The following is a 26,108-nucleotide window of genomic DNA, read 5'->3' on the forward strand; positions in this document are numbered from 1 at the left end:
ATTTATAATAATAATAATAGTAATAATAATAATAATAATAATAACAGTAAAAAGTAAAAGTAACATTAATAATAATAATAATGATAATAATAATAATAATAATAATAATAAAAGTTATAATAATAATAATAAAAATAATATTATTATTATTAATAATAATAATAATGATAATAATAATAAACATTTATTATTATTCATATTTTAAATTAAAAGTCTTTCTTTTGCAGCAAATCAAATGATTTTTGAAAGATCACATGACACTGAAGACTAATATATAGAATATATTATATAGAATATTATATATAATATATAGATTAATAATGCTGAAAATGTATCTTTATATCATAGAAGTATATTACATTTTTTTGTAATAATGTCTCACAACATTGTACTGTTTTTGCTGTCATTGTATCAAATAAATGTAGGATTTTGAACAAGAAAATAAAATCTAGAAAACAAAACAAAAGGATTGAAAATATTTAAAAATATATTTTTGTGTTAATCGCACACTAAAATATATATTACATATAAAAAGTAATAAATAAATAAATGAATAAATTTATTTTTTACATGCATACATACATGCATACATAGATACATATACACATACATACAAACATACACATACATACACTTTTACAATTATAATCAATCAATAAAAAAATAATTTAAGTAAATTTTTTTACACATTTATTTGAGATTATTTTCTCAAGTTTTAACAACCTAATTTTATTTAATTTTATTGACAGATTATAATTACATAATAGATCTATGATTTGATGAAAAAAGAGGGTTATTTTTACCTTTATAACCATCTCAAATGTGAACACACCAGTGAAGACGTAATCAAGGTATTTCAGCACCTGAGGGAACCACAAAAGGACAATGCAAGTGTTAAAAATAAAATTTTATCATACACAGTCATTTTCTTCCTATTTCTGCAGTCTCACAGACCGTCTCTACAAAAAAAGTGGATGATGCCACAAATAATCCAAAAGAATTCTGCGTAAACAACAGTGCTTAGCCCCACTACAGCTATCATTCAGCGGCTAATTCAATAATCTCCAAAACAGAGCAGGCATGTACATATACTTTCTAAGAGACAAAAATAGATGTTTTTTAATAAAGACTCAAGTTCCTCCCACATGAGCAGTTGAGGAATATTGGTTGAAAGTGGAGATGCATCATACAGCATGAGCTGAGTCCAATTCAATGTATCATCTGGAAGAAAAAGACAGTGGACAATAGGATTCTTGGACACGTGTTAATATGTAATTCTCAATATGTCCGAGAGCTATTTACATATAATTACATATAATGTTATGCTATGCCATAGCTTGGTATTTTATTTTCAATAAGGTAGGTAAATCTGCTAGTGCTTGGTATAATATCAATGCCATGGAAGATGATAACAACAAAACTCACAGTAGAAATAAACAAAAACTGAAAGCATGTGCACTTTATAAAGCAATTAAGTGACTTTGTTAAAAAAAAAAACTGTGAGTAAAATTAGCATAATTTTTAAAATGTATTAATTCAATGCATCATCAGGAAGGAAAACTTGGCATTTATTCTTTGACACATGTTTATATGTATATCTCAGTATCTCTGAGAGCTATGCTTAATAAGCTGTGCTCATGGGCTAATGCAGGCACACTGCGTGCTTAAGTCCGCTCATAGGCTGTTATGAAAAATAATAACATGGTACAAAAGCCAGTTAGTGGGGCTGGTGACAATCCTCAGCGTGACAGTTCAGACAACAGCTGTCACACCGCCCTACAGAACTGCTTTTAAGTTACATAAACACTAGCAGTGGGAATCTTAAGGGACTTTTAATATCCAATTCTGATTCTGGGAGTCTTGATTCGATTCCAAAATTATTCTTAAGCTACATTTTTTTTCGACTGTGCAAATACTTCTTTCAATTTCACATTTGAAACAGATTAGGAGTTTTCATGCTTTTGTTTATGATTGTAATCTATGTGTGACAGTACAGTTATCTTAAAAAACGAAGTTACATTCAGCATGAACCAGCTCTGAATGTAACATTGAATTGCCAGATTACAAAGAACAATTAAAAAAGAACAAACATTTCTTATTTCAAAATAGAAAGCAATACTTTTTTGAGTTTGTTTATAAGCTTTAACAAAGAAATCTTTATTTAAAGCTAATATTTTTTAGAAAAAAAGTGATATTTGGAAATTATATTACAATAAAGTTTGCAGAACACAAGCTGCGATTAGCATATGATGGTGCTGTTCTTCTCTACTGACATTTGTCCATCTTTGTCGAAATGAAGTGAAATTGGAAGCATACTGTACTTTAACCATTGGTTTGTGACCATGGTATAAGTGGAATAATCCAAGGTTAGTTAGTTGTTAAATGCACTTAGGCTGTGTGTCCACCAAAGTGGTCTTCAGCTGTGCATTTGATTTCTGTTGTTGTCAATGGTAGCACCGCGCTTTTGAGGGCCTGTAGCATAGCGAGGTGATGAGTGGGGACTTTATGGTCACCAATAAGTGCTTGGCGTTCCAAGTTAAAAAAAAGGCAGTGTCACTTTTGAGCAAGCCATACAAAGTGGATGTGAAATGTTTCAATACTACACAACTGTCAACAAATAATCTACTAAAGATGTTTTACAGTTAGCGCTGAGTGCTTGCCGTTGCAAATTGAAAAACACAGCACCCATTTGTGTCACTTTTGAGCTAGCCGTCCAAACAAAAAGGTGGAGGGGTGGGTCAATACCACACAACTAAAAAAACAAATAATCTGCTATAGATATATTACAGTTAACAATGAGTGCTTGCCGTTGCAAGTTGAAAAATGCAGCACCCATTGGTGTCACTTTTCAACTAGCGGACCAAACAAAATGGTGGAGGAGTGGTTCAATACCACGCACCTGTCAACAAATAATCTGCCAAAGACATTTTACAGTTTCTGTGCCCGATGACCTGGTTGTTGTGGTCCTAACCTTCGACCACCACCCGTTCCCCAATGCACCGGCCCCTTACAACTACCCCAGTAGGTGGTGGGCCTACAGGAGGATGGTCCCACATCTGTCCGTCGGGCTAAGCCCAGCTGGGTTCCGTGGGCAAAAACCCAACCACCAGGCGCTCACATACAAGCCCCAACCCCAGGCCTGGCTCCAGGCTGGGGCCCCTGCTGCGCCATACATCATCGCGGTCCTCAATGTAAATAAGTTCATAAGGGGTTTTTGAACCGCACTTAGTCTGACCTGTCACCTAAGACCTTTTTGCCTTCAGAGATCCAACCAGGGGCACTAGTCCCCGACAAGATAGCTCTTAGGATCACTCAGGCACTCAAACCCCTCCACCATGATAAAGTGGCGGTTCATGGAGATTCACCCTGTGTATCTTAGGTCACTGGATATTGTGAGGCTGTCTTGGCTGACACGTCTCTACAATGTCGCATGGAGGTCGGGGAAAAGTACCTCTTGACTGGGCAACTGGGGTGGTGGTTCCCATTTTGAAGAAAGGGGACCAGAGGGTGTGCTCTAACTATGGGGGATCACACTCTTCAACCTCACTGGGAAAGTCTTTGCCAAAGTACTAGAGAGGAGGATCTGGTCGATGACTGAACCTAGGATCCAGGAGGAACAATGAGGTTTTCGTCCAGGCCATGGCACACTGCACCAGCTCTATACCCTCACCTGGGTGCTTGAGGGTTCATGGGAGTATGCCCAACCAGTCAACATGTGTTTTGTGAACTCAGAGAAGGCATTTGACCGTGTCCCTTATGGCATTCTGTGGAGGATGCTGTGGGAGTATGGGGTCAGAGGCGCTTTGTTAAGGGCTGTATTCGCCCAGTATGAACAGAGTAGAAGTTTGGTTCGCATTGGCGGCAATAAGTCAGACTTGTTTCTAGTGCATGTTGCCGGAGGCCAGGGCTGCCATTTGTCACCAATTCTGTTCATAACTTTTATGGACCGAATTTCAAAGCACAGCCTTGGGCTTGAGGGGGTCCGGTTCAGGTACCGTTGTGGTAAAGAGGCCGAGCCGAAAGGCAGAGCTCTCAATTTACCGGTCAATCTTTGTTCTTACTTTCACCTATGGTTATGAGCTTTGGGTCATAACTGAAAGGACAAAATCTCGAATACAAGCGGCCGAAATGAGTTTCCTTCGCAGGGTGACAGGTTGCACCCTTATAGACAGGATGAGGAGCTCTGTCACCCAGGAGGAGCTAGGAGTAGAGCCGCTGCTCCTTCACATTGAGAAAAGTCAGCTTAGGTCGCTCGGGCATCTGTTTCGAATGCCTCCAGGACGCCTACCTAAAGAGGTGTTCCAGGCATGTCCCACCAGAAGGACGCTTCAGGAAAGACCCAGGACATGCCGAAGGGACTATGTCTCTCAGCTGGCCTGGGAATGCCTCGGGATCCCCCTAGAGAAGCTGGAGTAAGTATCTTAACCCGGCCCCGGATAAGGGGATGAAAATGACATGACATGACATTTTACAGTTTTGCTCACCATTGCAAATAAAAAAAAAACAGAGCACCCATCAGTCTCACTTTTGTGCTAGCCATTCAATCACAATGGTGGAGGGGTGGTTTAATACCACGCAACTGAAACCAAAAAATCTGCTAAAGACTTTTTACTTTACCAATGAGTGCTCGCTGTTGCAAATTGAAAAATGCAGAGCCCATCAGTGTCACTTTTCAGCTAGCCGTCCAAACAAAATGGTGGAGGGGTGGTTCAATACCACGCAACTGAAAACGAAAAGTCATGCTAAATACGTTTTTATGTTTCCAATAAGTGCTCGCCATTGCGGGTGTTTTTAGAACAGTACTCGAGTTTCTGCAGTGTAAAAACGCATTGATGGAAATGCAACCTAAGTGAAGAGAACTTTGACATTGCATTTAAATAATTTATAGTATGTACAGTAAGAAGTTTCTTACATCATTGCGAGGGGCATGAGCCTGCACGGGGTCTTCGGCAGCGAGAGCGATACTGCTCATGGTGATGACTGTGAGGATGCACATCTCAAAATACCGCAGATTCACCACATAATGACACAGTCGTCGCACTCTACAGAAAAAAACATGACAATAATAGTCACAGTACGCAGAGGTTATTTAAGTTAAATGCTAATTCAGAACAATCTGAGAATAGTAATGTGATATACTGTATATATAATGGAACATAATCTTTGTGATTTAACTCACGGGTTGGTTGGGCCAAACACAAACATGGAGCTGTATGGCAAAATGTGTTTAGGCGCATTCTGATTTAGCTCATCAAGATCCTTCTTTTCCTCATTCAGCAGCAGACTGTCACCATCAATGTTGTTCACTGTCAAATAGATGATCATTAGAGCAAAGATGAGGAGAGCATGTCATACATGGTAAATAAGCATTCAATGTTGCTGCCTTTTTAGCAGGGCTGCTTTTTTTGGAAATTATTCTGTAATTAGTAAATTACTTAAAAGGATTCATTTAAACTAAAAAATGAATGTTCTGTCAGTATCAGTTTACCCGCACGACTTTTTAAACAGTTTTACAATGATGGTTTGAAAATTTAATTTGATTTATCATAATGACTAGAATGATGTTGATCTTGAACTTCATTTTATGATTGCATGGAATCCTTTCATTTTGTGGCATTATATGGTAATTAACTTTTAAAATAAAAAAAAATGTAAAAATAAAACAACATACAAATAAAATAAATTTATATTATATTATATTATATTATATTATATTATATTATATTATATTATATTATATTATATATTATATAATTATATTTATATATATAAAATAAAATTATGACAAAATAAAATATTATTATATTTAAAATAACTAAAATTAAATAAATATAATAACAAAAACTAAATAAAAAATTGTATTTATGTTTTAAATAAAATAAAACAAATGACAAAAGAAAAAACGAAATAAAATAAAAGTACAATAAAAAACAAATCAATGCAAAAATGTAAAAACTAAAATAAAAACAAATAAAATATGCTAAATAACATAACATAACAAAAATGCTAAATAAAACATTTTTAATGCTAAATAAAACTGCTTTTTAAAACATTTTCCTCCCTCCTTTATCCTCCTTCTCCACCCGCATCCTCCACAATTACTACTGATGACTTTGCTACATTCTTTTGCACCAAAACTGCAAAAATCAGTGCTTAATTTGCTGCACCTACAACTCTGAGTCTGAGGTGTCCAAACTCGTGCTATCTAGCCATCCAACCACCTGTCCACTCGATCCCATTCCCTCTCATCTCTTGCAAGCCATCTCTCCTGCAGTCATACCAACACTGACTCACATAATTAACACATCTCTTGACTCTGGTTTATGCCCCACTTCATTTAAGCAGGCTAGGGTAACCTTACTGCTAAAGAAACCCAACCTGGACCATATGCTACTTGAAAACTACAGACCAGTATCCCTGTTTCCATTCATGGCCAAGATTCTGGAGAAAGTAGTGTTCAATCAAGTCCTGGACTTTCTTACTCAAAACAATCTCATGGACAACAAGCAATCCGGCTTTAAGAAAGGCCACTCAACTGAGACTGCCCTGCTCTCGGTCATGGAGGATCTCAGACTGGCTTAAGCATACTCGAAATCATCAGTCCTCATTTTGCTGGACTTGTAAGCTGCTTTTGAAACTGTCAACCACCAGATCCTGCTATCTACGCTCGAGTCACTGGGCGTTGCGGGCACTGTTATATAATGGTTCAGATCTTACCTCTCTGACAGGTCATTCAGGGTGTCTTGGAGGGGAGAGGTGTCCAACCTACAGCATCTAAACACTGGGGTACCTCAAGGCTCTGTTCTTGGGCCACTTCTCTTCTCCATCTACACATCATCTCTAGGTCCAGTCATCCAGAGACATGGATTCTCCTACCACTGCTATGCTGATGATACCCAGCTATACCTCTCTTTTCATCCTGATGATCCCTCGGTTCCAGCTCGCATCTCAGCCTGCCTGTTGGATATTTCACACTGGATGAAAGATCATCATCTTCAGCTGAACCTCGCAAAAACGGAAATGCTTGTAGTTTCTGCCAACTCGACTCTACACCATAACTTTTCAATCCAGACGGATGGGGCAACCATTACTGCATCCAAAATGGTGAAAAGCCTTGGAGTAACGATTGATGACCAACTAAACTTCTCTGACCACATTTCTAGAACTGCTCGATCGTGCAGATTCGCACTCTATAACATCAGAAAGATCCGACCCTTCTTATCTGAACATGCAGCTCAACTCCTTGTTCAAGCTCTTGTTCTCTCCAAACTGGATTACTGCAACTCTCTACTAGCTGGGCTTCCTGCTAACTCTATCAAGCCTCTTCAATTGCTCCAGAATGCAGCAGCACGAGTGGTCTTCAACGAACCTAAACGAGCACATGTCACTCCGCTGCTAGTCCGTTTTCACTGGCTGCCAGTTGCTGCTCGCATCAAATTCAAAGCTATGATGCTTGCCTACAAAGTGACTTCTGGCCTTGCTTCTTCTTATCTGCTCTCACTTCTGCAGATCTATGTGCCCTCCAGAAACTTGCGTTCTGTGAATGAACGTCGCCTCGTGGTTCCATCCCAAAGAGGCAAGAAATCACTTTCGCGAACGCTCACACTCAATCTGCCCAGTTGGTGGAATGAACTCCCTAACTGCATCAGAACAGCAGAGTCACTCGCTATTTTCAAGAAACGACTAAAAACTCAACTATTTAGTCTCCACTTCACTTCCTAATCTGCAATTGCCTCTCTGGATATCACACTAACTGTACCCAAAAAAAAAAATATATATATATATAAAAATAAAATAAAAAACACTAATACTACTAATACTTCCCTTCTTAGACTTTACAGACCTGAAACTTGCCTATAGCACTTATTCATTGTTGCTCTTAGTTGTGTAAATTGCTTCCTCATCCTCATTTGTAAGTCGCTTTGGATAAAAGCGTCTGCTAAATGACTAAATGTAAATATATATATATATATATATATATATATATATATATATATATATATATATATATATATATATATATATATATATATATATATAAATATATATATAAAATGACAATAAAAAATCTAATTAAAAAATACAAAAAAAATAATAAAATAAAAATATAAAACCAAGATTAAAAAATACAATAAAAACAAAACAAAAAAATATATTAAAAATTTTTTAAAAATTAAATCAATAAAATCTCACTTGGAATCACAGTGGTCTCTCCTGGTGGCGCAGTTATGGTGACAGGGATGTTGACTCCGCTTGGACCCACTCGAGTGCTGTTTTTTAGATTATCTTTGTCTTCTGGCTTCTCTTCAGAAGGAGACTGGAGAGGGCTGGTTGTGAGGCTGTCTGTTTCTGTTGGTCTGCTCCTGTAATGACCAAAAGCTCAAATGTCTGAAACAACACAGTATATATCCATATAGATGCACAATATATCTCAAAGTGTACCTCAATTGCTTTGCTAAGTGCATATACATCAAAGTCAAAAAGAAATTTTAGCAACAAATGACATGTCCAATCATGCACATGTAAATCAATTGAGCATCAAAATGTCTAACACAAAATGACATTGCATTATAACCCAATATCAAAGTAATGTCATTTGTTTAAAGGAAAAACAGCATTGTTTAAAAGGTTGAAAAAAAACTACAGAAACCATCAAAGAAGTTCTAATGGTATTCTAAGGGAAATTATATTAGGTTTTATTGGAAACTGGATTGGTCTTGTGGGTATCCATAAGGGTGGGTAATTATATGTCTTCTATTGGTGGCATGTTAAAACTAATAGATTCGAATAGAATATGTGTAAAAAATGAACAATATATTTGATATTTGAGCATTGATATCACATGTGTGTATCTGCAATAGTCTCAAAGCAGGATTAGATTATTTATTAGCGATTAAAATACAAAAAAGTATTAAAAATTACTACTTGTTAACAATTTATATAACAATGACCATATTATTTTACATTCTATTGTTCAATTTCTGTGCTTGAATACTGTTTGACTTCTCAAAAAACCATAAAGCAATGTTTATTTATTTATTTATTTGTTTCTTTATTCATTTTTGCTTGTAATATATTACTTTTTGTGAAAATGCACTGCGTGGAAAAAAACTTGATCATCTCAGTCGATCTAAATTAATGATTTTTTTTTTTCAAATAGAGTTATTCAAACCATCTGGTAAAATGTTATTCATATCAAAATATATATTGTGGCAAAACAAAATATCGCCATGTCATATTTTTCCAATATTGTGCAGCCCCAGCAGAAACCAACAGAAATGGATTGATTTTAATAGCTAAGATTTTGATAGTTTATAATCGTTTTAGTGCTGTTTATCTATAAACTAATTTTGAGAGGATCACGTGCTTATGATTGATCACAGCGTGTCCCGCATCAGCTCTGAATTTTGCGCCAATCTGATGAATACTGACTCAGTGTAAATAATCTGAGTTTTCCACTTGAGTTATTTTTGTCTTGAAGAATCCCCCTTCCACCCCTTTTCCTCACCTTCTCCTGATAGGGTGGTATGGCTGCCCAGTGTTTAGCACTGTTGCCTCACAGCAAGAATGCCTCTGGTTTGACTCCTCACCGGACCAATCTGCGTTTCTGTGCAGAGGTTGCATGTTCTCCCTGTGCTCTTGTGGGTTTTTCCTAGGGTTTGACGATTTCCTCCCACCATTCAAAGACATGCAGTTGAATTCAGAATTATTAGCCCCCCGAATATAGCTTAAAGGGGATAATAATTTGACCTTAAAATGTTTTTTAAAAAAGGTTACAAACTGCTTTTATTCTAGCCGAAATATAACAAAAAAGCTTTCTCCACAGGAAAAAAATATTATCAGACATACTGTGAAAATGTTCTTGCACTGTTAAACATCATTTGGCAAATATATTAAAAATAGACAAAAAATTCAAAGGGGGGCTGATAATTCTGACTTCAACTGTACATCATAAGTAATTTAACTACTCTAAAGTAGCAAACTTAAAGATAAACTTTTAGCTTTCTATATCTCAGCTATTCCTTCAACTTAATAAGCAGGGGAGTTCCCGAGACCTACCTGAGCTCAAACTCACCTCTCTCACCCTTCAAATGGAAGGGAACACCAGGCTCGAGGATATTCGGTGCTCAGTGCTCTCTCTCCTGGGACAGCATGCCAAACATGCTTTATTATCAATCATCAGCTAAGTGAGCAGCTAAGTAAGACCTCTTGAAAAGGTATTTGTAGTGGAAACCATTAGAATATTGTCTGATGGTTTCTATTGTGTTTCTCCATCCGATTGGTCAGACTTGTAAAAACAACCTATGCAGCACACAAATGCTTGGCACATAAAACTAATTTAATTTATCGTGATAATGATTCTTCGTAAATATATTGTGCATCTCTAGTGTGTGTGTGCGTGTGTGCTCTGTAAAAAGTCCAGGGTTTCACACAACTAATTCATGTTGTCCCAACACAAATTGATCAATTTAACTTAATTGTTTTTACAATTTTAAGTGGACTAAACATAAAACAACTAAGTTTTTAGCTGAGAATTAAGAATTATGTTGATTTAGCTAATTTTAAATGCACAGTTAGAACAAGCAGCAAAAAAATAATAATTTGAGCATATGTGCATCCAGAAAAGGTCAGTGGGAACCAAAACTGTTTGGTTACCAGCATTCTTCAAAACATCTGCGTTTGCATTTGGGCACTTATTGGATGCATATTTTAGATTCACTTTATTTGGAAACACTTTATTTTGATGGTCCACTTGAGTATTAGTAGACTGTCTGCTTAACATCTGTTAATACTGCTGCTTCAACAGACATTTAACTGACTATAAGAAACTTTGCAAGTAAATGTCAACTTACACCAACCCTAACCCTAACAGTCTACTTATAATCAAATGGGTATTAGCTGGCATGTAGATACAGTGTAACTTAAATTCAACAAACAAACCATCAAAATAAAGTGTGTCCCTTTATTTTCATAATATAATGACAGTCTGACATATGTCAGGATCAATAGTGCTGTTGATCAAAAATCATGACATCATAACATATCGCGATATGTTAATTATTCTTGAAAACATACAAGTCACTATATACTAACTCTTGTGGCTATAACTCAAAACCTGTAGGATTTTCTGTTAAGTGGAACATAAATATAAAAAGGGTTATTTGAAGGATTTTAGAAACCAAACTGATCTGGTTCCTATTGACTTCAAATTATATGGACAAAAGATACAATAGAACACAATAGAAATGCAAAGTAAGTGTTTCAGAGAAGACACGAAAAAACTGTACACAGGTTTAGAATGACCATTTTGGTTAATTTAGTCTCTATAAATAGTTTTTACATGACATGACACCATTAGGGGTTTGCATGCTATAATGCATATGCAGTAACTATTTTAATTTGCCGATTAAGTCTAATTAAAGTATAAATTGAAACGCAAAACAAACCGACATCAATTATAAAAGTAACAAAAAAGCACTTTCATGCTATAACGACATCGCCAATGTCTAAATCATATCCAAAAGATGTACACATTGCCAAACCGGAGCTCTGACAGGGACATCAGGGATTTTAATGACTGAAAAATAGGATCACAAGTGCCTAAAATTGACAGTTTATGATCATAACTCTGTTTTTTTCTATAGGTTTGTGATCCAAATATGCATAGCTTAAAACAGATGGAAATACGAGTGGTTTATGGTTTAGCTGCCATTATGGTCCACTGTTTTTTTACCTGTCAGGTCTCCAAATCTGACAGAAAGCTTTCAATGAGCATTAAAATACTTTCTGGGTGCCACTGTACACTATAAAAACCTACCTGCGTTTACCACCATTCTCTCTACATTCGTCTCCATCCAATGTGGACTGTGCTTTAACCCGTGGCCGGTGTCTCCTTCTCTCTCCATTCCCTCCTTCACCCTCTCTGTGACCTCGTATCCTCTCGCCCCTGCCTCCATTACCAATCACACCATTCCCGTTCCCGTTGACTTCTCTGGGTCTTCTAGAATGATGATGTCTATGTTCTCTCTCCTCAATCCCAATGCCCTCCTCTGGAGATCCAGAAGATCTGTGGTGGTTCCTCTGTCCTCCATCTTGACTGTTGCTGCGCTCTAGACCACCCTGGTTCTCTCGATTTTGGCTATGGTGTCTGTGAAGCCGTCCCTCGCCGGTGTCTCCGTTCTCCCCTCGACATTTATGATATTTTCTCTGGTGGTTGGATGCTGGCTGACCCTCTGAAGTGTCTCCGTCTTTGTCAGATCTGAGATTGTCCACAGAATCTCGGTGCTCCACAACCAGCGGCCGATCGTGGTGGGTCTTCATGTCAGGCCGCAGATGCAGGGCAGAGGAGACACGCAGACGCTCTTCTGGCTCCAATTCATTGTAAAGTGCCTCGCTGCTGCTACGCAGGTTGTGTCTGCGCAGTTGGTTAGTGCGCTGCTCCCATATAGACAACTTCTGCAGTGACCTCTGCTGCTCTTTACTGAGGGAGAAAAACATTCATCGCCTGAATAACACGCATCACTGTCGGCTCACTGCAGTAAAACCCTCATCCGGATGCAAACCACTGTCAATTATCGAAAATCATAATAGGATTAAAGGCTAGTCATGCTTTACTCACATAACTTTCCCTCTTCTGCAGAACATATATGACGGTATTTATGATATGATTTATGGTAAAAAAAAAAAACATGGTGAGTTTTCCCCACTTAGCTCAGTTCATTTAGACTTGTGCTCTGATCCATGCCAAAAACAATCGGTCCAAGACTGAATGAGGTGTTATCAGCCCTCTTGAAACGAACTCTAGAGTGGTTCAGTTGTAGTGAGAAAGCAGTACGATCCAACGAACTAACAAACCAGGCTATATCATAGCGTCTTATGGATATGCAATAGGCATATATATGGCTATAAAAAGAGAGAATGATGAGTAGAGATATCATTCCTATTGGTTAAAGTGTGTTTTATGTCGAACATCAAAAAAATAATATCACTAACTTTTTGTTTAACTTATGATATAGAATCGATATATATATTTTACAACCCATGAAAACTGAATTGAGGCTATGTGAAATTCTATACCTCAGATTTATATTTGGTGATGGCTATGTTTGTGCGCATCACCATTCAAAATGAAAGCTCACCTTTTCACTTATACTGTTGTCTTACGATTTCTCATCATCTTAAATTAAAAAAAGCGATCTATGACATTTGTGCAGAATCCCGGAAAATAAACCAAACTTTGACCAACGTGACAGTTTACTGGCATGTGAGTTGTCTTGAATTTGGTCCTTTTCGAAACATTGTCATGTGAAGGTGAATTGCACCAAGAACTAAAAGCAACATTGTAACAATTTTAATAATATTTCAGAACAAAACAATCAATCTATAGGTGTGATAGCACCCTTAAGTTTATGAAATGAATCATGAATGTGAATGAAATTTTTCGCATGCTTAATACAAAATACAAAGGTGGCATTGTTTGAAATGTCATGACAACTTGGCATACCAAGACAAAATACAGTAACGTGTCATAAATCTGTCATAAACATAAGGCCATTATTGTAATTGTGTCATGAAAATTTTTGATTACTTTTTCAGTAGAACAAAATTAGTTTGTCATTAAAATGAGTGTCAATACTCAATTTAATGAAAGGTAAACATTTTGAGTTTACTCACTTCATTCAAGTTAGTCAAATCCGCTTCATTTGCATGTCAAATTCATTTCACAAAAAAAAACGTAGATTCACGTCATTAACGAAGCTAGAGTTGAAGCTAAAGCCCAGCTGGCTTCTGTCTGCCTGGTGACTCTAGCTTTTTTGCTAAATGGCTAAAATGGATTTTATTGAGAGAATAGCTGTGTTTATGTGCTTTATGAAGGCTGAAAAACAGCGTTGATTTATTTCAAGCCATTTCAAGTCCACTAGATCCATTTAGAGGTGCACCCAGCTCTGTAAATTCCTCAACTCCTCCAAAAACTGTACCTGGATGGTGGAAGCTTTCAGTGGTACTTCCGACTGAGCTATGGCCAGTTTGATGAACTGCTGTCCGTTGTCAGCAGGAGGATTTTTGCCTGGGGCACCAACAACAGGCGATACGTCATAATCACACCCCCACAAGAGCAAGCTCCTGGTTGGTTAACGTGGCGCAAATGTCCGCTTAAGTTCCGATTTTTGACGAATCACGTCATTTACGTGCCTCATTTGTACGTATCGAGCCACAGGATGTCTATTCGCAACTTTGCATGGACTTAACATGTAAATTACTCACGCTTGATGCTTCGTCCTCGTCTGGTGTGAATGGAGCAGAACAGTGTCATAATTATTTACTGACATTTAATGACATTTTATTGTAGTTGAGGTCAAGAAAAGTATTAATGATAACTTATGAAACTCATGACACATTTATAATGGCCTTGTGACAATCATGTTTATGACTATTTTATGACATTTCTTGATATGTCAATTTGTTAAAAAAGATACAAGAACAGGTTATTATACATCTGCTTATGTCAAGACATATATCATTCATAAACATGATTGTCATGAGGTCATTATAAATGTGTCATAGACAAAGACATCTCAAACAATGTTATCTTTGCATTTCATTTGCAAATGACAAAACTGACGTGTGTCATATCATGAATATAAATGATAGTCTTCTGAACACCCCCTTCAAGTAAAGTGTTACCTTAGTCCCTTCCTACTCCATAATTAATAAATGCAATAGGAATCCAACCTAGTTGGTTCCCAACATTTTTCAAAATATCTTTGTTTGTGTTCAACAGAAAAAGGAAAGAACATGAGGATGTGTAAAAGATGACAGACTTTTGAGAGGACTATCCTATTACTTTCATGATCCCATGATGTCATGATCAACAGTGATCCTTTTTTTTTTTTTTTTTGATGATTGTATAAACGATTACAAGCACAGGTCGTTTTTATCAAAGAATGAAATTGAAGAATTATTAAAATGTCATGAAGTAAAGCTATGTAATTAAATATTAAGATTAATTAAAACAATGAATAAATAAATACATAAATAAATAAATAAATAAATAAATAAATAAATAAATAAATAAATAAATAAATAAATAAATAATTCAATTAATTCAAATAAATATTAATTAATTAACTAATTGACTAAAATGTTTTTGAATTAAAATGAAAAATTCACTTTCATAGTAGAAAACAAATATGGTAGTCAATGGGTGCCAGCTACCAGCATTCTTCGAAATATCTTCTTTTGTGTTCAACAGGAGAAAGAAAGTAGTGAAGAATGAATAAATGATGACAAACATTTCATTTTTGGATGAACTATCCTTTTAAATTTAAAATAGTTTCTTTGGCTATTGAATTAAATAAGAAGAAAATCACAGAAAAACAAAATTAAAGCTGTAACTCAAATGTGGTCCCCAAACTTGGTTCTGGAGGGCCAGTGTCCTGCAGATTTTTGCTTCAACCACAATTAAACACGACTGAACCAGTTAATCGAGCTCTAACTTGGTGTACTAGAAACATCCAGGCAGGTGTGTTGAGGCAATTTGGGGCTAAACTATGCAGGACACTGGTCCTCCAAGACTGAGCTTGGGCACTTCTGCTCAAACGGATTTACACAGGCTCTCAAGCATCTGCGTGAAACAGTGGTTGGCTTGGATGTTTTTCTAACTACAGTTTTCAGCGTAATCTGTTCGTCATGCTCTTTGAGTCATGCATTTCACTTACGTCCAAATGCTTTTCCATTGTTAAAAGGAGACAGAGAGCATCATGGAACAACAGGGATTCAGAATCCCTAATGATGCACTAATAGCATGAGCTAATTATATAAAAACGCCAAAGTCGCACAAAAATAACAATAGCATCCTAAATCGTTGCACTATACCTCACAAAGTGACGACATGGAGTGTAGACATAACTCCTTTGAGACACATTCAGGGTCGCACAACACAAAAACGAGATGTGTTAAAGACAAACACAAATATTAGATGAAAAGAGGTCAGGAGAGAAGGAAAATAGAACTAAGGAGGAAGAAAACACACAAAGACAGACAGATACAACAATAAACGAAAACATTTTGACACACAATTATAAATAATTTGCATGCACAACCATACATCCTAAAGCCCAAACTCACACACTACAGAGCTGGTTGACCCAAACAGTCAATGAAGCTTGCAGACCGCACACTCACACTGCTCTGTTTAGCTTGGCCTTCATTCATATTGGAAAAGTTATGCACTTTCAAAAGCATAAAATCAAAGTGCTGGCAGCCTCTCAGAGCCTTCACATACATAACACATCTAACCAAGGCCAACAAGAGACCATGCAAATGAGGAATAACACACTCTCTGTTGGACAAGATATATCTATGAAGAACAACAATCTGTCTGTCTGTCTGTCTGTCATCCAAGCATCTATTTGTCTGTCTATCTGTTTTTCTCTCAATCCATCCGCCCGCCCGCCTGTGCGTCCATCCATCCATCCATCCATCCATCCATCCATCTAAGAATAACAATCTGTCTGTCCATCGATCCATCTGTCAATCTTTATCTATGATCCATCCATCTATCAGTCTGTCTGTGTTTATCTGTTTATCTATCCACCCGTCTGCCCATCCATCTGTATTTCTATCTCTCAGTTTGTCTATCCATCCATCTGTCTGTAAGTTTATCTATCTTATTGTCTCTCTATTTTTGTTTATCTCCCTGTCCATCAATCTGTCTGTCCATCGAACTGTATGTCCATCCATCTGTATGTCTATCTATCTCTTTGTCTCTCATTCAATGTTTACATCCATCCATCACCCACCTGCCTGCTCTGTGCAGGGCTTCAACTATTAATTCATTAATTAAGAAAAACAATCTGTCTGTCTGTCTATCTATCTGTCTATCTATATCTACCACCCATTCATCTGTCGGTCTGTCGGTCTTTCTGTCTGTCTGTCTGTCTGTCTGTCTGTCTGTCTGTCTGTCTGTCTGTCTGTCTGTCTGTCTGTCTATCTATCTATCTATCTATCTATCTATCAAGAATAACAATATGTCTGTCAGCCTGTCTATCTTTCTATCTATATCTATCTTCATCTGTCTGTCTGTCTGTCTGTCTGTCTGTCTGTCTATCTATCCATCCATCCATCTGTCTATCTGTTCGTCTATCCATCTGTCTGTTTGTACCTCCATCCATCAATCTATCTGTCCGTCCATCTGTCTGTCTGTCTATCTATCTTTTTGTCTGTCTGTCTTTCTGTCTGTCTGTCTCTCTTTCCATCCATACGTCTGTCTGTTCGTCTGTCTGTGTTTGTTTCTGTCCATCCATCCATCCCTCCTTACATCTATCTATCTATCTATCTATCTATCTATCTATCTATCTATCTATCTATCTATCTATCTATCTATCTATCTATCTATCTATCTATCTATCTATCTATCTATCTATCTATCTATCTATCTATCTATCTATCTCTGTTTGTCTCTCTGTTCAACCCATAATCCAACTCTCCATCCATTCATCCATCCATCCATCCATCCATCCATCCATACACTAATCCATTCAAAGGAAATCAAGGCGCAGCTTAGCACCTATCCAAAATAACTGTTTAGTAACAATCTTATTCAGCTTTGTTGAGCACTAAAAATCAGCAAATCAATCACTAACATCATTAGAACCAGCCATGTAGTCATGCATGACTATAAATTAATATAGGCGGCTGGCATGAACATTGTTGATTCTGTTGGAAAACATTTCTTTAAGCCTAAACCTTGATACTGCTGTAAAATCAACCCCAAACTCAATCAGATCAACTACAACAAGAAAGACAGATAGGGAAAACAAAATGAAAGCTTAGAGGAGAAAGGAACAGGAGTGAGGAGCGGAGAGAAGAGGAAAGGAGAAGAGAGGAGAGGAGGAGTATTGTAAGTGAGAGCAGAACTCACGGTGAATGAACGCTGCAGACTGAAGACCTGCGAGAGATTGCATCTCGATTTTGCTTTACAAAACTGCACATGCGAAACAAAACAAAACAAAAACAAAACAAAAAAATGAGACACAAACGCTAAATAAAAAAAAGTGTAGAGGGGCAGATTGCAGTCAGGGGGTGCATCTCAATCAGCTCCCTAGCTCTCAAGGTAGTGGATCAGTAGGTCATGTGAACGAAGGAGGTTGATTCACTAAGCAAGTCCTCATTGTAAAAGTTCAAAACTTGAATTAATAAACAAAAGCAGAATTCATATTTTTTACATAATAATTTTATGAAGTTAATATAGTTTTATTAATAATGATTTTAATTATTAATGAAGCAATTAATTTGATTATTTTATATACTGGCAACTTTTGAACCATTAAACAATTATAAACGTTTGATACTGTATATTGTTCTTAACCTACACTGTAAAACCCAATAAGTAAAGTTTACTCAAACTGTTTGAAGAAACCGATTGTGGCAAACCTTTTGAAACAAGTTTTGAAACAAAACGGTTTGAGTACTGTAAATAAAATACTATGGTTATATATACAGTTTATATACACATATATTACTTGTGATGATAATTTGTGTTGTCAAACATGTTAAAGAGCCCCTATTATGGGTTTTTAAAAATGACCTTTTATGCAGTGTAACACAGCTCGAAGTGAAGTGAAATATCCAGGCTTAAATCTGAAAAATGAATCAATAGTTTAAAACTATTGATTCATCTATAAGATAGTCAACTCATAGTGCTTTAAATAAATCATCTTGATAATCGTCTTTAGCCTTGTCGGCGTGACGTTGATACTGAACCTATGCCTGGCCCATTTGCCATTTGTTGCGTGCACAAACCCGGGAAAATTGAAACCCCCAGCTAGCAGATCCCGGTTAAATCATGTCGCAAAGACGCTGAACTCAGTTGGATATTATTGGAGGTGTGAGGGAAAATTTGTGTTATTTTCCCTACCCAAGGATGAAACTGTGAATAGTCAGTGGTTAATGTTTATTTTTGCAAAAAATACCTCAGCATTATAGCCCCAGCCTTGTGCTGCGTTCCTGTTATTTTTCTGATGAGTGCTTCTGTATTCTACACGCTTACAACGGGAGATTCGTCGGCCGTTTGATTCAAAATAGTTCAGCTTTTGGGGTAGGGGTAGGGAGTCTGAATAACACTGTTGACTGCTGAGAACCAGATGTTAGTAACTGTACTATGAAGCATGTTTCGGGTGGCTGCTGCGTTTGGATCCTATACCAATGTTGGCGACCTGGGGGTTTCAAAGACCGTACCAAAATGCTGAGAACCGGGGTGAGGGAATGGGTAAAATTACAAGAGTTTTAAAGAAGAAATAACAAAACAGGAGGGTGGCGGGAGATGGGTCTGAAATGTGGGAGACTCCAGGGAAAAACAGGAGTGTTGGCTGGTATGCTCACACATACACTCTGCACTTTGACTACTTCAATATTGTTGATAAGCCGTGGTGGTCGTCTCACGCTGAATATTCTCGACCAATCACAACAGACTGTCATCAGTCCAATCAGCGCAGATTGTCATGCAAAGGAGGGTTTTGGGAACAAATGAATAACTGAACGAATCATATGAAGTGGCTAGGATAATTAGGTAAAAATAAATGCATATTATAAGACAATGAAAGTGCTTTTTGACTTTGCATGCATATCAGACTGTTGTCAGAGACCAACTAAATCAAAATATGACCATTTTTAATGATTAATAGGGGCTCTTTAAGTTCAGTTATCAAATCGCTGAGTTTAACAAATTAAGTCCAAACAAATATCCTCTGGTATTACTTGTATTAATAGAGTTAACACAAAAAATATAATTAATTAATTCATAACTCATTCGTTTTGAGTTGTGCTTAATATATTTCGTTCACAAGTTCTTTTCATTGAGTCAAAGTAACCTTTTAAAAACGTATAAGTTTATCTAACTTATTTTATTTAGTGATTTTGACTGTTAGGTTTTCAGTGTTTGTATCTAGCTATGTTTGTTCACGTTAAATATGAATAAATAACTAAATACAAATAAATAATGACTCGTTTGCTGTCATTGTTTGACTATTTGGTTTACGTGATCCAAACTTTCATCATATCCAAACTATCATGATCCCTAATTTTTATGGTGCATTGTGGGATTTTTTATGCGCTGAAAGAATGTTGTGATTGAGACAGCACTTAAAATGGCTGACTCCATGATCAGTGCCCTGACTAGTAAACAAGGAAGCTGATTGAGACACACCCAGGGTGGTTTCTGCCCACCTGACACCTGTATGTTTCAAATACAAGACACAAAAACACTGGCAACACTTCAGTAAAGGACACGCTAAACACTCTACAGACAAAGAGAATGTTTGAAGACTTGAAAAAATGCATTAAACAAACATGAATTTATGTTAAAGCAATTTTTTTGTTTTTAATTGTGGCCCTCTACTTTAGTGTCACCAAAAAAAAAAAAAAAAAAACAGTAAATCAGCTGGTTAAATTACAGTTTGCAGTTTTGTAAACAATACATTGTGATTGTATGTGATAAAAATGAAAATGTAACTTATAAGTTGTTTCATTAAAAATACTGAGGTGACAACTGTAAAAAATGTAAACATCATGTGCTCTGTGAATAGACAGAAAAGAAAGAGTTACACATATGAATACAAACAACAAATGTAAATGAAAGTACTCTAGCACAACCTGAAAACAGACACGCATACTGGTATACTCTTTAACTAGTGTTTCTTCAATTAAAGGCAGTTCTATATTAAATTATTTGACTGTTTTGGCAATATTTTGAATCAAATAAGTGAGCTGAAGAGACTTATTTACTTCATTTCCAAATGTTTTCCGAATAATTCTATGCACAATTATACATTTAAAACGAGAACTGTTCATGATATTCCAATCAAATCATTTGATATATAATCTAGGTTGATTGTAAACTAACAAATTTGGAGTCTTTTTCACCAAATTATGAAATATCAGTGTACCTATTTACCAAGACGACAAAAAGTAGTGCGTAGAAAATAAATAGATTTAATTCCAACAGAAAATAACATACAGTTATAATTTCATTATGTATCATTTGAATACAAAATTGTTATTTATGTGTTAATAAAATTTTTATTTGTGACCCTGGACCACAAAACCAGTCTCATGTTGCACAGATGTATTTTAGCCAAATAAACATTGTATTTGTTATACTAACCAGCAATCTAGCTACTGTGAATCGCTGGAGAACTATGCACATGCCACATTTACGAACTACAAGTCCTTTCATGTACCTCACATTCACCTGTGTGTGTGTGTTTTAAATTGATTGCACACACATACAGGATCATGATGAACTGATCACATGGACTTTAAATACAGCACCTACGCATACTTCAGTGCTAAGCCTTGTTTTACTGTACTGTGACATTACCACACTTTTTCCCTTGTCTTGTCTAGCCTTGTTTTAACCCGTTCTTTGTTTGTTCACATAGTATGCTGCCTGTACCGAGCGCTCGCCTGTTAATATACCTCAACTGGGGATTATCTGTAAGTACCTGTTTGCAGCTGTTTTGACCGTTGCCTGCCTGATCAATCTGTTTAATAAACTGCACATGGATCCTCAACTACGTTGTCCAGAGTCCCTCAGTTACAGTATGAGTCAAGTCAAAATGGCATATTTTATGCCAAAAATTATTTAAATATCAAGTAAAGATCATGTTCCATAAATATAGTTTCCAAATTTCCTATCGTAAAAATAAAAAGAAAATAACATTTAACAAAATTTGATTAGTAATGTGCATAGCTAAAAACTTACTTTGTTTAACTTTAAAGGGTCACGAAACACCAAAACACTTTTTTTTTTAAAGTGTTGACAGTCATTTATGTGTCCGATGTTGTTAAAAACACTATTAGGACACATATATTCCACAAAAAATGTGAAAATTGGTTGTTATTTCGAGCAAATTTGTTCTTACGGTTTGACAAAAAAATTGAAGCAACGTCACAGCGATTAGATCCTTGTGAAAATTCCAGCATGGAGACTGGATGCCTGTCCCTTTAAATACAAAATTCTCAGTAAATTATTATTTTTTTTGGAACCCTCAAATCTTAGATATTCAAACAATTTTATCTCAAAAATACAGTATGTTGTTATATGCGAACAAACCATACATCAATGGAAAGTTTATTTATTCAAGTTTCAGATAATGCTTTCAAACCTACACTTTTGTTTTGGAACTTTTCTCGTTTGCCCAGTTAGCGCGGTTCGTTTGGCATATGTGAATCCACCAATTGCGCTAGGATCCGCGCTAAAACAATCTCTTCGAGATCGCTTGAATGAGGTAGTCTCGGATCGATTAAAACGAACTCTAGAGCGAATCGATTGTAGTGAGAAAGCGATACGATCCGAGCCCAGTTATATCACAGTGTTTTATGGACATGTAATAAGCATATGGCTACGTGAAGAGAGAATTATGAGTAGGGTGGGAGGTCATTACAGACATCCCAAGTCTCCCGGAAGTTTTAAGAGTCTCCCGCAAAACACAGAGACTCCCGAATTCCCAACAAACGAGTGATAATCACCCGGGTATCGCGTGTCTCCCCCCGGTCCGTAAATACGTCGCGCACCCTTCTCACCCCTCCCCACCACATCCCTCCTCGCTCTTCAGACACGTCGTGTGCACCTTGTCAAACACCACCAAACCATTACCTCCCCTGACAGCTGAGCGGGATTCTGCTAAATAAACCATAAAACTCTGACCAATGTGAGGAGAGTTTACTCACATGTGACTTGTTTTAGCTCTTTTGGTCCGATTAGAAATTTTGCAGTGTGAAAGCGAACCGCACCAAGAGCAAAAAGCACAATGTAACAATAGTAAGCTCTGTTTTGAAACAACTGAATCGATTCACAGGTGTGAAAGCACCCTTAGTTTCCACAAACTTACACTTAAAACTGGTTTTGTGAATCATGGTCATATTTTTAATAATGATTGTACAGTAAAAAAAAGTGCTCTTCATAGGTGAATTCCCGTGAATAAACCAATGGGTATGAAAAATGTCCATATAGTTGAAGAAACACCCCAATTACACTTCAGAAAACATTTATTTACCTTGAAAAAGCTTTCAGGCACAGTTGGTATTTATAAAAAGATAAATAGTAATGATCTCGGCAGATTACATATAATTAAACTGTAATAACATAGCTTTGGTGTAACATACGGCATCACCCTAAAGCAAAACAATAATGAAGAACAGACTACACAGAGCAGGTATAAGGGGAGGACGGGGTCACAATATCACAAACTATACAAACAATCAAGCAATTGGAAAACAACTTCAAACCAAAAAGAGGGAAAAGTTCCATATAGCACAACATGACACAGGAACAAGGGAAAGACAGACACTTACGCTGCGATGGAGATGTTGGCAGCAGACATGGGGCTGACCTCTTTCACCTCCATGGCCTTCTGAAGAGCCAGACTTTTCTTCGCTGCCTCCTCCTGCTGCTCTTCATCCTGCAGAAATGGAAGATCAGGAGAAAAGAAAGCTACTACCTGTTTCAAGTGTTTTGTGCCAGTTTTAAATTATTGTCATAAATCAGGTGACATGATTACCTTTGTCAGCTCCTGCGCATTGGCAAGGTTATCCACAGCGATGGCCAAGAATACATTGAGAAGTGTGTCTGGTTATTATTAGTTTAGGAAATTGCCTTTATTTTATATTCAACATACATCAAATTTGTCTTAAAAACTGATTCAATTTTTACATTTTATTTTATTCCGTTTTATCTACTTTGATTCATTTATTTTCCTTCGGCTAGTCTCTATTTCGGAGGTCGCCACAGCGGAATGAACCGCCAACTATTCCAGCATATGTTTTATGCAATGGATGGCCTTCCAGCCGCAACCCAGTACTGGGAAACACTAAACGCATTCACACCCACACACACACACACACGGGGCTCAATTTGTGCGGAAGGAGGCCGGAAGGAGGAAATCTGATCTTGCACCTACACATCCTCTCCCCTTACCCTCTGTACTTTTGCAACGATACCGATTGCCGCCCCATACCCTCCCCGCTCTTAACTTCTGCGACACCCACAAACACCCAAAACCCCACCCAGATTTTGTTTACCCAATTTTTTACCCAATTCACCTGTAGTAGTCCATGTCTTTGGACTGTATAGGGGAAACTGGAGCACCCGGAGGAAACACAGGGAGAACATGTAAACTTCACACAGAAATGCCAACTGACCAATTTTCTCTAAGGTGAACTCTTTAATTTAGAACAAATATGATTTTTTGTCCTAATTGATTATTATAGTCCACTTAAACTAAAATTATACATTTTTGATGTAAAATAAAAGTGAATGAAATTAACAAAAACGTAACAAAAATGACAAAAATAACTGCATTTTTAAAAAATATAACTAAAACTAAATTGAATGTGTAAATAGGTTTTAAAAAGAGTATTCTGCGCTGATAGCCTCGTGTTCAGTGCAGTGACATATTCTATTTGGAGTCATTGCACTTCAGGTGTCTGGAGTTCGAGTCCCAGTTCACGGACCTTTCCTGACGCTCCACAACCCTCTCTCTCCAACAATCCCAATAAAGAAAAAAATGCACCTGAAAGAAAAGTATAAAAATTTAATTAAATAATAAATTAAAAATGAAAATAACAAACCCGTTTTATTCTGAAAACGTCTTCCCATGGACGTTTCTGGAGACTGCGAAATCCGTCCTAGGAGATTTATTTTTGCAGTTTTTGCGAATTCACGAGAGGCCACTGTGCGTGGTTTTTTTTTGCATCTTAAATGGCTCTCGCGAGTGCCGTTTGCGCCCGCGCTGTTCTCGCATGAACCCACCAGAGGTCGCTGTCGACCAACTGAATGACTGAATGTAATTCGTGGTCTCCAGAAAACGTCCGCGGGACTACATTTTCAGAAGTAGCCTGTGTTGAAAATAACTTTAATAATAGGTTTACAACTATCCTTGGTATAAAAGGTGCCCTTAAGATACCTTTTGGATGATGGGATCATAAGACGCTGTGTTTTATCCCTTCACTTTTTCTTCACTTTCTACCACTTCCATGATTTCTTTGATGGAAAGGCCTATAGGGGGATATGGGGGTATGTTATTATAATAATATTGTGACAACCTATGGAAGAGACGGAAAGTGGACAAGCTCAACCCTGTTTACAACTGTGTCTATTTTTTTTTTATTGTCCATTGATAATCAGATAATTAGGGGGCGCGTGGTGGCGCTGTGGCGCAGAGGGTAGCGATGTCACCTCACAGCAAGAAGGTCGCTGGTTCGAGCCTCGGCTGGGTCAGTTGGCATTTCTGTGTGGAGTTTACATGTTCTCTTTGTGTTTGCATGGGTTTTCTACGGGTGCTCCGGTTTCCCCCACAAGTCCAAAGACATGCTCTATAGGTGAATTGGGTAACCAAAATTGTCCGTAGTGTATGTGTGTGAATTTGAGTGTATGGATGTTTCCCAGTGATTGGTTGCAGCTGGAAGGGCATCCGCTGTGTAAAACAGGTGCTGGATAAGTTGGCTGTTCATTCCACTGTGACGACCCGTGATTAATAAAGGGTCTAAGCCGAAAAGAAAATGAATAAATGTAATCAGGTAATCAGATAAACTAAATTCCTTCTTAAAGGCAAAGTTCACTCACAAATGATGTTTTACTCAACCTTAACTTGTACAAAATTAATTTGAGGGATTTTTTGTTTGTTTTTGTTTGGTTAAACACAAAATAGTATATTCAGAAAAATGTTAGAAACCCCAAACCATTGACTTAAATAGTACTTTTTTTTTTCTACTTTGAAAGTAAATGGTTTCCAACATTCTTCAAAATATCTTCTTTTGTGTTCACTAGTTCAAACTACTTTGAAACCAGTCAAGAGTGAGTATCTTCAATTTTGGGCGAATGATCCCTTTAATACCAGATGCAAATGTAACACTGGAATGTTTAACCATCTGAACAGCTGTTGCACAGGATACAGTTTCCGAAGAGTGTAAGAACAATGAAGTAAACCGAGGAGAACATCCCACCCCGGACGCCACCCTGCGACTCGATGCCATGATACATTACTGCATTCCAATCCTCGCCTGTCAAAATCTGCAAGTATAAACAGTCCAAGCACAGCAAACATTCA

At 37.0% G+C, this 26,108-nt stretch overlaps 1 protein-coding gene across 2 annotated transcripts in view; it reads right to left on the minus strand.

The window, feature by feature from the left end:
* cacna1bb (calcium voltage-gated channel subunit alpha1 Bb) overlaps positions 1–26,108 on the minus strand; it is a 259,390-nt gene that overhangs the window by 80,831 nt on the left and 152,451 nt on the right. The window contains exons 18-26 of one of the 2 annotated variants that reach the window (XM_087300946.1): positions 25,954–26,071; positions 23,562–23,629; positions 23,356–23,462; positions 17,924–17,986; positions 11,819–12,481; positions 8,194–8,363; positions 5,180–5,306; positions 4,913–5,042; positions 804–863 (exon numbers count right to left, since the gene is read on the minus strand). In XM_087300946.1, the coding sequence (XP_087157072.1) occupies positions 804–863; positions 4,913–5,042; positions 5,180–5,306; positions 8,194–8,363; positions 11,819–12,481; positions 17,924–17,986; positions 23,356–23,462; positions 23,562–23,629; positions 25,954–26,071 (1,506 nt within the window). The remainder of the gene's footprint in view (positions 1–803; positions 864–4,912; positions 5,043–5,179; positions 5,307–8,193; positions 8,364–11,818; positions 12,482–17,923; positions 17,987–23,355; positions 23,463–23,561; positions 23,630–25,953; positions 26,072–26,108) is intronic. The other variant, XM_087300947.1, reaches the window with a different exon arrangement.

This window comes from Danio rerio, chromosome 21 (assembly GCF_052040795.2).
Source record: "Danio rerio strain M-AB ecotype USA chromosome 21, GRCz13ab, whole genome shotgun sequence".
NCBI lineage: Eukaryota > Metazoa > Chordata > Actinopteri > Cypriniformes > Danionidae > Danio > Danio rerio.